This window comes from Gorilla gorilla, chromosome 18 (genome assembly GCF_029281585.2).
Source record: "Gorilla gorilla gorilla isolate KB3781 chromosome 18, NHGRI_mGorGor1-v2.1_pri, whole genome shotgun sequence".
In the NCBI taxonomy this organism is placed as follows: Eukaryota; Metazoa; Chordata; class Mammalia; order Primates; family Hominidae; genus Gorilla; species Gorilla gorilla.
This window is the reverse complement of record NC_073242.2, coordinates 76,724,941-76,741,154: the sequence shown is the minus strand read 5'-3', so window position 1 is coordinate 76,741,154 and position 16,214 is coordinate 76,724,941. Positions and strand designations below refer to the sequence as shown.

Here is a 16,214-nt window from a genome sequence, read left to right as displayed (position 1 = left end):
GGCTTCAGATGATCAAACTACTCCGAGCTACAGGAGGAAATTCAAACCAATGGCAAAGAAGTTAAAAACTGTGAAAAAAGATTAGACGAATGGATAACTAGAATAACCAATGCAGAGAAGTCCTTAAAGGAGCTGATGGAGCTGAAAGCCAAGGCTCGAGAACTATGTGAAGAATGCAGAAGCCTCAGGAGCCCATGCGATCAACTGGAAGAAAGGGTATCAGTGATGGAAGACGAAATGAATGAAATGAAGCGAGAAGAGAAGTTTAGAGAAAATAGAATAAAAAGAAACGAACAAAGCCTCCAAGAAATATGGGACTATGTGAAAAGAGCAAATCTACGTCTGATTGGTGTACTTGAAAGTGACGGGGAGAATGGAATCAAGTTGGAAAACACTCTGAGGGATATTATCCAGGACAATACTTCCCGAGTCCAGCAACGCAGACCAACATTCAGATCCAGGAAATACAGAGAACGCCACAAAGATACTCCTCGAGAACAGAAACTCCGAGACACATAATTGTCAGATTCACCAAAGTGGAAATGAAAGAAAAAATGTTAAGGGCAGCCAGAGAGAAAGGTCGGGTAACCCACAAAGGGAAGGCCATCAGACTAACAGCTGATCTCTCGGCAGAATACAAGCCAAAAGAGAGTGGGGGCCAAAATTCAACATTCTTAAAGAAAAGAATTTTCAACCCAGAATTTCATATCCAGCCAAACTAAGCTTCATAAGTGAAGGAGAAATAAAATACTTTACAGACAAGCAAATGCTGAGAGATTTTGACACCACCAGGCCTGCCCTAAAAGAGCTCCTGAAGGAAGCACTAAACATGGAAAGGAACAACTGGTACCACACACTGCAAAAACATGCCAAAATGTAAAGACCATCAAGGCTAGGAAGAAACTGCATCAACTAACGAGCAAAATAACCAGCTAACATCATAATGACGGAACCAAATACACAAATAACAATATTAACTTTAAATGTAAATGGGCTAAATGCTCCAATTAAAAGACACAGACTGGCAAATTGGATAAAGGGTCAAGACCCATCAGTGTGCTGTATTCAGGAAACTCATCTCATGTGCAGAGACACACATAGGCTCAAAATAAAGGGATGGAGGAAGATCTACCAAGCAAATGGAAAACAAAAAAAGGCAGGGGTTGCAATCCTAGTCTCTGATAAAACAGACTTTAAACCAACAAAGATCAAAAGAGACAAAGAAGGCCACTACATAATGGTAAAGGGATCAATTCAACAAGAAGAGCTAACTATCCTAAATATATATGCACCCAACATAGAAGCACCCAGATTCATAAAGCAAGTCCTTAGAGACCTACAAAGAGACTTAGACTCTCACACAGTAAAAATGGGAGACTTTAACAACCCACTGTCAACATTAGACAGATCAATAAGACAGAAAGTTAACAAGGATACCCAGGAATTGAACTCAGCTCTGCACCAAGTGGACCTAATAGACATCTACAGAACTCTCCACCCCAAATCAACAGAATATACATTTTTTTCAGCACCACACCACACCTATTCCAAAATTGACCACATAGTTGGAAGTAAAGCACTCCTCAGCAAATGTAAAAGAACAGAAATTATAACAGTTTCTCAGACCACAGTGCAATCAAACTAGAACTCAGGATTAAGAAACTCACTCAAAACCGCTCAACTACATGGAAACTGAACAACCTGATCCTGAATGACTACTGGGTAAATAACAAAATGAAGGCAGAAATACAGATGTTCTTTGAAACCAATGAGAGCAAAGACACAACATACCAGAATCTCTGGGACACATTCAAAGCAGTGTGTACAGGGAAATTTATAGCATTAAATGCCCACAGGAGGAAGCAGGAAAGACCCAAAATTGACATCCTAACATCACAATTAAAAGAACTAGAAAAGCAAGAGGAAACACATTCAAAAGCTAGCAGAAGGCAAGAAATAACTAAAATCAGTGCAGAACTGAAGGAAATAGAGACACAAAAAACCCTTCAAAAAAATTAATGAATCCAGGAGCTGGTTTTTTGAAAACATCAACAAAACTGATAGACCGCTAGCAAGACTAATAAAGAAGAAAAGAGAGAAGAATCAAATAGACGCAATAAAAAAGGACAAAGGGGATATCACCACCGATCCCACAGAAATACAAACTACCATCAGAGAATACTATAAACACCTCCACGCAAATAAACTAGAAAATTTAGAAGAAATGGATAAATTCCTCGACACATACACCCTCCCAAGACTAAACCAGGAAGAACCTGAATCTCTGAACAGACTAATAACAGGCTCTGAAATTGTGGCAATAATTAATAGCTTACCAACCAAAAATGGTCCAGGACCAGATGGATTCACAGACAAATTCTACCAGAGGTACAAGGAGGAGCTGGTACCATTCCTTCTGAAACTATTCTAATCAATAGAAAAAGAGGGAATCCTCCCTAACTCATTTTATGAGGCCAGCATCATCCTGATACCAAAGCCTGGCAGAGACACAACCAAAAAAGAGAATTTTAGACCAATATCCTTGATGAACATTGATGCACAAACCCTCAATAAAATACTGGCAAACTGAATCCAGCAGCACATCAAAAAGCTTATCAACCATGATCAAGTGGGCTTCATCCCTGGGATGCAAGGCTGGTTCAACATATGAAAATCAATAAATGTAATCCAGCATATAAACAGAACCAAAGACAAAAACCACATGATTATCTCAATAGATGCAGCCCTTCATGCTAAAAACTCTCAATAAATTAGGTATTGATGAGACGTATCTCAAAATAATAAGAGCTATCTATGCAAACCCACAGCCAATATCATACTGAATGGGCAAAAACTGGAAGCATTCCCTTTGAAAATGGGCACAAGACAGGGATCGCCTCTCTCACCACTCCTATTCAACATAGTGTTGGAAGTTCTGGCCAGGGCAATTAGGCAGGAGAAGGAAATAAAGGGTATTCAATTAGGAAAAGAGGAAGTCAAATTGTCCCTGTTTGCAGATGACATGACTGTATATCTAGAAAACCCCATTGTCTTAGCCCAAAATCTCCTTAAGCTGATAAGCAACTTCAGCAAAGTCTGAGGATACAAAATCAATGTGCAAAAATCACAAGCATTCTTAGACACCAATAACAGACAAACAGAGAGCCAAATCATGAGTGAACTCCCATTCACAATGGCTTCAAAGAGAATAAAATACCTAGGAATTCAACTTACAAGGGATGTGAAGGACCTGTTCAAGGAGAACTACAAACCACTGCTCAAGGAAATAAAAGCGGACACAAACAAATGGAAGAACATTCCATGCTCATGGGTAGGAAGAATCAATATCGTGAAAATGGCCATACTGCCCAAGGTAATTTATAGATTCAATGTCACCCCCATCAAGCTACCAATGACTTTTTTCACAGAATTGGAAAAAACTACTTTAAAGTACATATGGAAACAAAAAAGAGCCCGCATCGCCAAGTCAATCCTAAGCCAAAAGAACAAAGCTGGAGGCATCACACTACCTGCTTCAAACTATACTACAAGGCCACAGTAACCAAAACAGCAGGGTACTGGTACCAAAACAGAGATATAGACCAATGGAACAGAACAGAGCCCTAAGAAATAATGCCGCATATCTACAACCATCTGATCTTTGACAAACCTGACAAAAACAAGCAATGGGGAAAGGATTCCCTATTTAATAAATGGTGCTGGGAAAACTGGCTAGCCATATGTAGAAAGCTGAAACTTGATGCCTTCCTTACACCTCATACAAAAATCAATTCAAGATGGATTAAAGACTTACATGTTAGACCCAAAACCATAAAAACCCTAGAAGAAAACCTAGGCAATACCATTCAGGACACAGGCATGGGCAAGGACTGCATGTCTAAAACACCAAAAGCAATGGCAACAAAAGACAAAATTGACAAATGGGATCTAATTAAACCAAAGAGCTTCTGCACAGCAAAAGAAACTACCATCAGAGTGAACAGGCAACCTACAACATGGGAGAAAATTTTTGCAACCTACTCATCTGACAAAGGGCTAATATCCAGAATCTACAATGAACTCAAACAAATTTACAAGAAAAAAACAACCCCATCAAAAAGTGGGCGAAGGACATGAACAGACACTTCTCAAAAGAAGACATTTATGCAGCCAAAAAACACATGAAAAAATGCTCATCATCACTGGCCATCAGAGAAATGCAAATCAAAACCACAATGAGATACCATCTCACACCAGTTAGAATGGCGATCATTAAAAAGTCAGGAAACAACACGTGCTGGAGAGGATGTGGAGAAAGAGGAACACTTTTACACTGTTGGTGGGACTCTGAACTAGTTCAACCATTGTGGAAGTCAGTGTGGCGATTCCTCAGGGATCTAGAACTAGAAATACCATTTGACCCAGCCATCCCATTACTGGGTATATACCCAAAGGATTATAAATCATGCTGCTATAAAGACACATGCATACGTATGTTTATTGTGGCACTATTCACAATAGCAAAGACTTGGAACCCACCCAAATGTCCAACAACGATAGACTGGATTAAGAAAATGTGGCACATATACACCATGGAATACTATGCAGCCATAAAAAATGAAGAGTTCAGGTCCTTTGTAGGGACATGGATGAAACTGGAAACCATCATTCTCAGCAAACTATCGCGAGGACAAAAAACCAAACACCGCATGTTCTCACTCATAGGTGGGAACTAACAATGAGAACACATGGACACAGGAAGGGGAATATCACACTCCAGGGACTGTTGTGGGGTCGAGGGAGGGGGGAGGGATACCATTAGGAGATATACCTAATGCTAAATGACAAGTTAATGGGTGCAGCACACCAACATGGCAGATGTATACATATGTAACAAACCTGCACATTGTGCACATGTAACCTAAAACTTAAAGTATAAAAAAAAAAAAGATTAGATGATTTTGTGCACTTAACTAAGCCATATTCTATGGACTGAATTCTTTCTCCCCCTCCAAATTCATATGTTGAAGCCCTAACTCCAGTGTGATGGTATCTGGAGATGGGGTCTTTGGGAGGTAATCAGGTTTAGATGAGGTCGTGAGGTTGGGGCCCGTATGCTGGGATTAGTACCCTTATAAGAAGATATACCAGAGAGCTCTCTCTCTCCATCAGAGGACACAGGACACAGAAGGCAGCCATCTGCAAGCCAGGAGGAGAGCCCTCACCAGAAACCAAATCGGCAGGGACCTTGACCTTGGCCTTTCCAGCCTGCAGATTGTGAGAAAATAAATTTCTGTGTTTAAGCCATTCCATCTATGGCATTTTGTTATGGAAGCCAGAGCTGACACACCAAATGACAGACGATGGGAAAGTTGCAAAGAGGGACTTTTTTTGCTTGATTCATATTAATATGGAGAGGAATACAATTTGATGAAGCAAAATGAGCTATCTGTTTGGTGACTGAAGGATGTGGATTCCCTCTATCACTGATACAATCACAATAGAATAGAGGTTGGGGAGCTTCATCATCTCACCTCCTTACCTCATATCAAATGTCAAAAGCAAAGACCTCAGAATGAGTATCAGAACCATGCTAATGAACTTGGTGCTGTAATTATTTTCTCTTTCCTTTAGTGCATAAGCAATGTTATAGTCTGCTATCTATGACAACAATGGCTCTCTCTAAGCTTCGGATGTGTGATCCACAGATACAGTTTCAGGCATCAGAGGACAAGGTACGTCTGGATCATAATTGCTTACAGAGGATGCCCTGGCAGTATGAAAAGCAGAGATGAAAAAGACTTGATAACACATATCCTCTGGGGTTATCTCTAAGTAAAGCTTGACTGACAGACCTGCAGCAGAAAGCAGTTGATTGGAGGTCTTTACAGTAATGGGCCTGTCAGGAACTTGATCTATTTCAACAGGAAAGCTGGAGCACAAATCAATAATGAGACAGCAAATCAAATCATTATCAGACCAGAATACCATTCCTGTGAGCAGGTTAATTTTGTTCACTGGAGTGCCTGATAGCAGTAAAGTTGAAGAAACTGCATTGGCAAGATTAACCTTGGAAAAAAGAGAAAAGAGACATGGTGCTATTGGCTTAAAAGCAATTGAAGTAGTGGGTAATGCAAATAAATAAAATTTAAAAAAACACTAAGAGAGAGTAGTTAAACCTGAGATAAAAGTATACTCAATGCAAGGGAATTCTGGTTAAGATGTACCATGACTAAGGCAAATGTTCTTATTTCTTATGGCCATTCAGACTAGTGAATGCTGGCATCCAAGAAGAATATGATATCAAAACATGACCAATCAATCAATCTCTTTAATCATAATTAACATTTAAAAGAGAGAAACAATAGCAAAAAGCCAAGTAAGAATGAGTCTGATGTGCTTATTGTACCATAAGGCAGTAAAAAAAGAATACATTCTATAAATCCCCTCCCTTTCTTTTAAAATTGTGCTACAACCACTACAATACACAAAGGACTAACTCAGAAACAGTTACATGTTCAACAATTTATAGGAAATTTGACATTCAAAGACTTTATAAATGAATAATTTGCTCACCAATTTTAAGCAAACTAAAAACCTTCTAGGGACTAATTCAAGGTAAAATTTGTAAAGAAACATACTGAGTATGTATTTGCTGCTGCTAATAAACAAATATGCAAGGGGCCCATTCACTTAAAGGGGTTGAGGCCTTAGTATAATTTATTGAGGATGAAGTCTAATAAAAACATAGAAGACACAAAAGTATCTTTTTACTCTTGAGAGGGGCACTATCACAAGCCCCACAGACAGGATGACAGTTATCTGAAGTTGTCTGATATCCCTAGGGCAGAAACAGCATTCCCAAGCCTTTATTACTGTGGTGGAAGAGTGCTGTGGGTGTAGGTCTGAAGGGATTTTGGGGTGTTTGCCACAGGTGTCGTGAGTGTCTACCAGGTGACGGAGAGGTGACATCATGTTAGATGGCAAGAGATCATCCCAATGGGATTCTGAGATGGAGTTTCCATATGAGATGCTTTGGGATCATTCCACTGGGCCTACAGGGGACTCAACCATGGCTGAAAGGGCCCCCTCCTCCAAGGTGAACTTCTCTTGTGAGAGCACACGGCCTTTGCAAACCTAGGACCAGAAGACAAGAATGAGTGAGATGGAGACAGAGAGAGAGAGAGTGTGTGGGTGTGTGTGTGTATGTGTGTGTGTGTTGGGAGAAGAGGGAGGTTCCTCCTACGGCACCTTGAGATTTGTGGTGTGTAAAAAGCACTCCTCAGATGGAGCTGTTCTCCAAATGTCATGGGGAGAAGACCTCAAATTATCAAATACGACAGTGATAATGTTGAAGCTCTGCCCTTGCAAAACATCTTCACATTTGTTACCCAGAATCACCACATCCAACGAGGACACCAAAGCAGGGATAGCCCCGCTGTTACTGACCAGGGTAAGAGGGGTGGAAGAGGGGTTGGGGAGCATGAATTCTGCATCACCCACACTAGTTCCAAATCCTGGTTCTTGGCCTGTGATCTTGGGAAAGTTATCTAATTTTGCAGAATTTCAAGCACCTTGTGTGTAAACTTACAGAGTTTTTGTTGAGGATTATCTGAGATAACCCAAAGGGCAAGCACCTAGAAAATGGGCCCTCAGCAAACATTAGATCTCTTCCTCTGAACATAAGAAAGGGGAACTCATTTGCCTGAGATAGTCACTTAAGTTACTGGCAGAAATGGGAATAAAATTCAAGGCTTTCCACTTGTAACTCTCAAATTGGTGTTATCCAGAGAGCTGAATTCAGTGGCAGGGGTGGTTTTGCCTTAGGGGAGGTGGAAGATTTTCCGTAGAGGAGTTACGCAGCAACTGTCTACCATTTGTCCTTATCCCAGTGTCTCTATCTTTGCTGGTTCCAGTAAACAGTACTAAGGGCTCAGTGCATATTCAGTAGCTCACACATTTTGGACTGGCTGTTAACTTCGAACAATGACATCTGCCCTGGACCTACAAAGAAGGGTTAGTCTTCAAGAAAATATTATTTCCTCTGCAAATACTGACCTTGAAAGTATGACAAAATATAATTTCAAATTATTCTTATGCTTTGCCTCCTAAACCAATGTTGATGCAGCAACAGGCAGGCAGGTTTACATTTCAGAAAGCTTTTTTTGTGTGGTTAACATAATGAGGCTCTGTATTTGCCAGAGGTATCCTAGAATATTACAAGGAAGTGAAAAGTCTGCTCTAGACTTCTCTGAACTTTTCATAGCATCTTAATATTAGGTTAGTGCAAAGCAATTGTGGTTTCAGCCACTACTTTCGATGGCAAAAACCACGATTACTTTTGCACCAACACAATATATCTACTGTAGTATACAAGCGGCCAACTTAGAATCATCCCATTTTCTCTGTCTTGTGATGAATAAAGGTGCAAAATCTCATTTATTCGGTCTGTTAACTTGTACCTACTCAAGTCCCTTACACTGTAAAATGCTCAACAGTACTGATCCTAGATTGGAGGCCTGGCAGACAAAAGACCAAAAAAAAAAAAAAAATCTGGCATCTGGCACATCATAGTTACTACATGAACTTGAATACAATATGGATCATACATTGAAATCATGTATGAGAGATCATAAAGGCCATAAAGTTTTAGAAATAAACACTAAAGCCTGTTTCTGTGAGATAATGGCAATAGTACACAGAAGCAAAAACATGCAGAAAGTACTCAAGACTGAAGAATAAGAACACTGGAGTCAGGCAGACCTGGGTGTAAATCCCGGTTCTTCCACTTACTGACAAAGACAGCCTATGTACACTCTCCAAATCTCAATTTCTTTGTTGTAAAATGGTGGTTCTAGTGCCTACTTCAAAGTTGTTGTAGGGATTAAAACAGATAATATATGTGAAGAATTTTTATTCTTCTTCTATTATTCATTGCTTAGCATATAATGGATATTCAATGAATAATATTTGTGGCTATAGTGATGGAGGAAGAGAAGGAGGATGGTTTACTAGAGTGATCTTTTGAGTGCAATGATCACGTTATTTAAACTTGTCTCCTCTTAGATCGTTACTGGAAACACTGCTAAGAGATGTACGATTGTAAGGCAACCTGTCCTATACTCTGATATGATTAATTACACCATTCCATTAATAACTCCGTGGAGAAAAGTGCTACATCCTGATATCTTCTGTATATATGAATGGACTTTCATAAAAACAAGGCCCTGTTTAACTTGGTCATTTCCTGAAGGACATTATTTAATTAAATCTTCTTTTATACTTAATTCCAATATCATGTGGCACAAAACCAAGTATGTTTATCAAAATTAAGAGCCATTTACTTCTCTAAGAGTACAGAGACATGCTTTCTTTTTGCTTTTCCTAAATTCCACATTACTAGCTCAAAGCAAACCACCTGACTCTGCTTATATACCGTATGTTAAACAATCCAATATTTATTGAGTATCTCTGATGAAAGAGACTGTAAGACAGATGGGAAGTAATACAAGATCTAGTTCCTATCCTTAGCAGAAGGAAATTTCTTAAATAAATCACTCCTTAATAAAAAAAAAATACCAGATTGCTTCCCAGCTGAAATAGTCCCAGTGGTTAGAACTGATCTCGTGAGACCCACATAAGAGTGAAATGTACATCGGCAGGGACACTATTAATACTCGCAATGAGAATATAATGCCACAATTCCAGAATGAGTTTCAGGATGGTGAATAATTAAGGTTTCATAGCAAATTTCTTTATGAGTCAGTTGACTGTTAAATACTAAGTCACATGTTGCCACCTGACATTTTTACTTTGGGTAACACAGTATAAGGAAAAATGGTATGTCATTTCTCATGGAAAGCACCGAACATACAGAGTAACAGATATAAACACAGAAAGAATGCTATTTTTAGAATAAATATCCATTCCCATGAATAGAAAGAAGCATCAGGTTAGAGTTGAATTCAAGAAAGGGAATTACATGAGATTTGTAGAGGACCTAAATTAGCTTAAAATGCTGAATAAGCAGTAAAGGAAAAACTACTATAGACTGAAAAACACAGCAGCGTAAAATCTTGGGAAACTGTTTACCTTCACTCTAAGGCTTTGTTGAAACCTCTGCAAGGATGGCTGTCACTTGAAAAGGCTCCCTGAACACTTATTACACTTATTTCAAAGAATGTGCTTTGGAAGACTTATAACCTATACTTCTCAGTCTGTCTCAGATCAATGCCTGAGTCTGTGACAATAGAGTACTTTTATACCATGTACAGAGATGGAGAATCACATTTCTTTTCATCTGGAGTTAACTCACATGAAAGAACCATTTCTCTATCCTCATGTGGAGTCAAGAGGTTGGAGTTGAAAATATCAGGGCAAACAGACTGAACAAATCAGGATATAACTCAAAGTTCTTATAACTGATTCAAAATAGCTCCGAATCTTTGAAAGAAACTATTTTAAGGGATAAGAGTGAAGGTCAAATTCTATGCAGGTAATTTACTTTCAATCAAAAGAAAGAAGAGACAAAGATAAGGAAATTTGACTGAAATATACTGTAGTTGAAATCAGGCAAATCACTTAAAAATAATAAGCTAAAGTAATTTTTAAAATAATACTGAAAAATGTAACTTAGAAAGTAGAAATCTCCTAGAGAAAGTAACTGACACCAATTTGATATGTATTTTTCAGATACTTTTGCACACATACATTACACAGATATATGTATGGTATTATTATTGTTCTTTTATAAAAAGTGGAACAATACACTGCACCTTTTTTTACATTTATCTAGGACATTCATAAATGTTGGTATATAGGACTTTATCTCGTTCACTGTAGGTAGCACAGCATTTTTTATATGGCTAAAAACCAATTTATTCAAACTATTTCCTACTAAGGAACATCTAGGTTGTTCGCAATGTTCCACTATTTCGGATAATGCTGAAAGGAAGACTGCTGCAAAATATATCTTTATGGTACTTGTGTGAATACTGTGAACTCCTTGGATGAGAACTGATGAATTACGATGTATGCAGATATTGCCAAATACGCAATGCATTTTTCACATGTGATTTTGAAGGAAAAAATGGGTAATAATGTTTAAAAAAGTACGTCACATTTACGTGTAAAACTAGTGGAATGAAAAGGAGCTCAACCCAACAATAAACAGAAAAGGAAAAAAGTTATAAGAAAGCATGGTAAATTATAAAGTATAAAATGTAGAAATAGGTCAAAATGTAAAAGAAAGAAAACAAATATGAAATATATATTTCTATTAAAAGACAACATTATGTATATAGTTAATACTACTGTACTGTATATTTAAAAATGGTTAAGATGGTAAATTTTATGTTACATGCTTCTTATAAGATGCTCTCAGAGTATATTAATACAGCATAGTGCTGAATATAAAAACATACATAATACATACAAAATTATAAAAGAACATTGAATGCAAAAAGGATGGAAGACAATATAGCAAGCTAATAATGACAGATGGAGAAAGGTATGGCAATAATATTTGACAAACATAATTCAATTGTTTTTTATGCATGGTAACAGTACCGTGTTTATGCTTTGAAAACGTTCTTATGTTTTTGAGATACAAATTTAAGTATTTACAGATTAGAAGATATGGATTTGCCTTTCAAAACTGACAGGGTACTGTGGGAGCAGGTGGTTAGTAGATGGGGGTATGGGTGAAGTAAGACGGACCAGATGATAATATTGTTGAGGCTGGCTGATAGTATGGGCACATAAGTCTGTATTATACTAGTCTCTGTATTTTTGTAAATGTTTGAAGTTTAAAAAAAAAGTTGAAAAGTAATCAATGACATGAAGATATATTGGTAAAAGTTATGAAGAGACATGGACAAAATCAAAGTTTTAAACTACATAAAGCAGCCAGGTGAGGTGGCTCACACCTGTAATCCCAGTACTTTGGGTGGCTGAGGCAGGCAGATCACTAAAGGTAAAGAGTTCAAGACCAGCTTGGCCAACATGGTGAAACCCTGTCTCTACTAAAAATACAAAAATTAGCTGGGTGTGGTGGCGCACGCTTGTAATCCCAGCCACTTGGGAGTCTTAGGTGGAAAGATTGCTTGAACCTGGGAGGCGGCAGTTGCAGTGAGCTGAGATCGCACCACTGCACTCTAGCCTGTGTGATAGGAATGAGACTCCATCTCAAAAAACAAAAAACAAAAAACAACTACATAAAGCAAAACTGATACAAATAAAAATGCAACGAGAAATTGATACAACCACAATTATAATGAGAAATTAAGAGTTTTATCAGCAATGACCAAATAGAGATAGTAAAGATATTAAAATTCCAGTTTTACAGTTAGCAAGCTACATATACTTATTTCACACTCATACACATACATGTATGTTTGCACCCAACAGAGAATGTATATTCTTTTCAAACACTTGAGAAACACCCTCTAAAGTTGGCCACCTGTTAGATTACACTATAAGCTCAGATATCATTGGGCTCTTTTACAATCAGGACATACTCACATGATACTTGTACAATAAAAAATGTATTTAAAAAAGAAACATTTATACTTCCTTAGCTTGTCATAGACTTTTAAAACATATCTCATTTCATTTTCATATAAAACAAAGAAACTGGTATTAAAGTGAGGCTAGAGAGGTTCAGTCATTTATCCAAGGTTACTGAGACAACAATGGCAGTTGGAACTTGAACTCAGTTCTGCTGAATTCCAGAGCCTGGTTAATTTTTCCTACACCATGCTGCCTCATAAAATTCTTGATTACAAATATTCAAGATCATCAGAGCCTTATTTTGATTTCTTCTCCAAGAACAACAATATTAAAAATCAATAAATAGATTTTGGTAGAAAATGGGTATAGAATATTCTTAAAAGGACCAAATTTTTATCTGGATGTGTCCTCCTGACAGTTTTACTGAAAATCATTCTTTTCTTAAGTCCTATCCATTTTATTTCTAGGAATTTTTGCAAGTACTGTGCTTAGCGTTTTACACGACACAGCTGTTGAAATTTCTGGGGTTTGATTTTACCAGACAAAGGAGTTACTTCACTATGTCTAACTCGGGTGTGAAATAAACGTTAAGGATTCTTTCAGGCTAGTGGCATTTATTTTTCATACCCCCAGATATTGCCTGCATGGCTTAGAGGACAGGTGCTCTTTGCTGAATACTCACCAGACACCAGGAACATTGCTTCACTTGGAGAGGCCGGGTCTGTTAGAGGACAACTTGAACAATTCTCTTTATGCAAATGCAAAGGACTTCACTCACCCGATTCGTATTTTCAGCATGCCACTGAATAACTCAGGGTTATTGGAGATGATCCAGCCAATATGGATGACCAGTTCTTGCTGAATGACCGCTTCCCTCTCATCATGGGTGTTACACTTATAATAGATGATGTTTTGAATCACTCTTGGAGACAAAGGATTAGAGATAACTTCTTCTTCATGCCCAAAGGCACCCAGAGTTACCTACGAGTGGCAGAATTTTATTGAAAAATTCTCCTAGCTACTAAAAGATAAAAATTAAAAAAAATCAAGGCTCAGAATGACTGGCAGGCTGAAATTACTCTATATAAGCTAGGGAATTAGGTAGAATAACTGTTCCTGGTATTTATTAAAATGGGTTTCAAAGCGTGACTCCCACTGGAATTCATGATGGTTCACAGTCTAGTCTAAAATATAAGGGCAGGTGAGGGTTCCAGTTAGGGGAGTGGAGGTCAGTGGATAAAAGCAGGGAAGGAATATAAATAACTATTAAAATTATTCTGAATGACTTTAGTACTAGAAACTCCCCAGAGAAACCAGAATAGGTTGAAGAGTTTCACTTTACTGCAGTCTACACAATTTGGTATTTGAGAGATAAACTTTTTGATTCTTTTATAGTTTCTCAGGCAGATCCTTTTGCCTCAGCAACACTATAACCTTTCAAAGGCAGGTGTGAGGCCACCCAGTTCCTGTGTAGCCCTCATTTTTCTGGGCATAATGCAAGGTGGCTGGTGAGGGTTAAAATATGTGGTGACAGATCTCTCACCTGTGGAGGGGAAGGAACAGGCTGCCCACAGCCTGGGACAGGAGACAGCATAGAGTGAAATGGCCAAAAAAACTCCGGGCAGAATGCTGCTGAAGCTGGCAAGGGGAATAAGCTGGTCTCTCTCTCTCCTCTATACCTGGCATTCTTCTCCCAGGGGACTCTGCAGGCCGCCCTTCTCCCTGAATACCCCTTTCCATCTCTTTTCCATGTACAGTGTACAATTATAAAAGGCAGGAAAAAAGAATAGCATATCAAAGGCCACAGAGATGAGGGGAGAGAGCAGAACATGGAGTCTATTGCCTCAATTTTGTAATGGAGTGAAAACTGTGAACTGCTGGTTTATTATATCACAAGTGGCACGAACCAGTTAGTCTGCGTGTGAATACTTTTATTAAAATGTCAGTGTGTAAAGAAGAAAACAAACAGAAGGCACATCATTGCCTCTAGAAGCAATGATGACTAAGCCATGATTTCATTCCACAGAGCTTGAGGTGATCCGAATGTGCTTGGTAGAAACAATATTACTTCAGTACTTAGGGTGGCATTTGAATAACGCACGAGTAAAAATTCTGAATGCTCCATTCTCATTTCTCTTTTGTAAAGAGGTAAGATGCGGTCAGAGAATGGACTCCATGCCTCTGGTAATGAAGCTGAGCTACTGGCCTCCGAGTCTTGCCCAGCTCTGTAAGTGACTGTTACCCTGGGAGACACGCTAGTGTGATGAGCAATGGTCCAGGCACAACCTTAGGGCAGGCTCTGAGGCTTCCAGGATGTAGGAGCAGGATCTCAGGATCACAGGCTGCAAGCCCCCTTTAGATACTGTGTAGATTGGACAGAACCAACCCTAACCCACCCTTTCTCCCAGTGTCAGGTGCTGATGACCCTGAAGGTCTCCAAAAGCTTCTGAATGTTCATATGCAGAGTTAACTCTCTTTTCAGAAATGCTACAAGGATCCAAAATCCAAGGAAAAATATCTTCTCAAAGCCTGTTTAACTTTCTTTCAGAGGTGGCTTGGTTCAGGGTAAAAACACAAGACTCTGGCTGGAGATGAGAATTCTGGTGAGAAAAGGCACTAGATAAGTTACTTCCTGTATTTTGGTCTGTTTTAGCCAACAAACAGGGATAAAAATTCTACCTCTCAATAATTTGGAGAAAATAACATATATGAAGTGATTTAACTTTTTCTTAGGAGTTTTCTTATTTTTTCTTTTTAATTTCTTTAAACGACAGGGTATTGCTGTGTTGCCCAGGCTGGAGTGTATGATCACAGCTCACTACAGCCTCAAACTCTTGGGCTCAAGCAATCCTCCTACCTCAGCTTCCCAAGGCACTGAAACCAAAGGCATGTGCCACCAGGCCCAACTATTTTTTTTTCTTTTTTTTGCAGAGATAGGGTCTTGCTATGTGCTCAGGCTGGTCTCGAATTCCTGGCCTCAAGTGATCCTCCCGCCTTGGCCCCCAAAGTGTTTGGATTACAGGTGTGAGCCACCATGCCCAGCAGGAATCTTTTATCTTTTATTAGTACAATTATTTTTAATTATTAAATATTACAGGAAACAATAAATAGCTTATTATTCTAACATTTCAAAAGCTAAATGTAAGGATGAATAATTTTAATCTTAATGAATTAAGAGCCCTGAAATATGACCAATGGGTTGATTCCATTGAAGAGCGTTAAAGTACTTCATATTACTAAAGATTATTATATCCCCAGATTAACTCTCAGGAAAACACAATAAAGCACATATATTCCCAGAGAAGAGACAGAGAGTAAGTGGACAGGTTTTCATTCTAATCAAAGGATGATTCAGCCAGGTAAATTAGAGCTTATAGAAAACAAAACAGAAAATGAGCAGCCACACCCCACATGCAAGGCTCAATTGAACCAACATTCACCAAGTGCTTTTTCCAAGCAAGGCCCCATGCTGGGCACACTGGGACGTGTACTGGACAAGACCCAGACTCTGACCCCTGGGGGTTCACAGCCTACCATGAGGTGAGAGACACACATTCAAATGAACTGGGACCCAGGGCAGATTGTGGGAATTGTCACAGACCTATTGTGAGACTCCAGAGAGAGAGACCACTGCTAACTGGAGATGGCTCCGTGAGGAGGAGGTGACAGAGTTGGCCCTGGTGAATGGGGAGGAGCTGGGGTTA

At 38.8% G+C, this 16,214-nt stretch overlaps 1 protein-coding gene across 8 annotated transcripts in view; it reads right to left on the bottom strand.

Annotated features, from left to right (window-relative positions):
* PHKB (phosphorylase kinase regulatory subunit beta) overlaps positions 1-16,214 on the bottom strand; it is a 245,101-nt gene that overhangs the window by 17,301 nt on the left and 211,586 nt on the right. For all 8 annotated transcript variants that reach the window (XM_019012271.4, XM_063700179.1, XM_004057607.5 and 5 more), the window contains one exon: positions 13,289-13,491. In XM_019012271.4, coding sequence (XP_018867816.1) covers positions 13,289-13,491 — 203 coding nt within the window. The remainder of the gene's footprint in view (positions 1-13,288; positions 13,492-16,214) is intronic.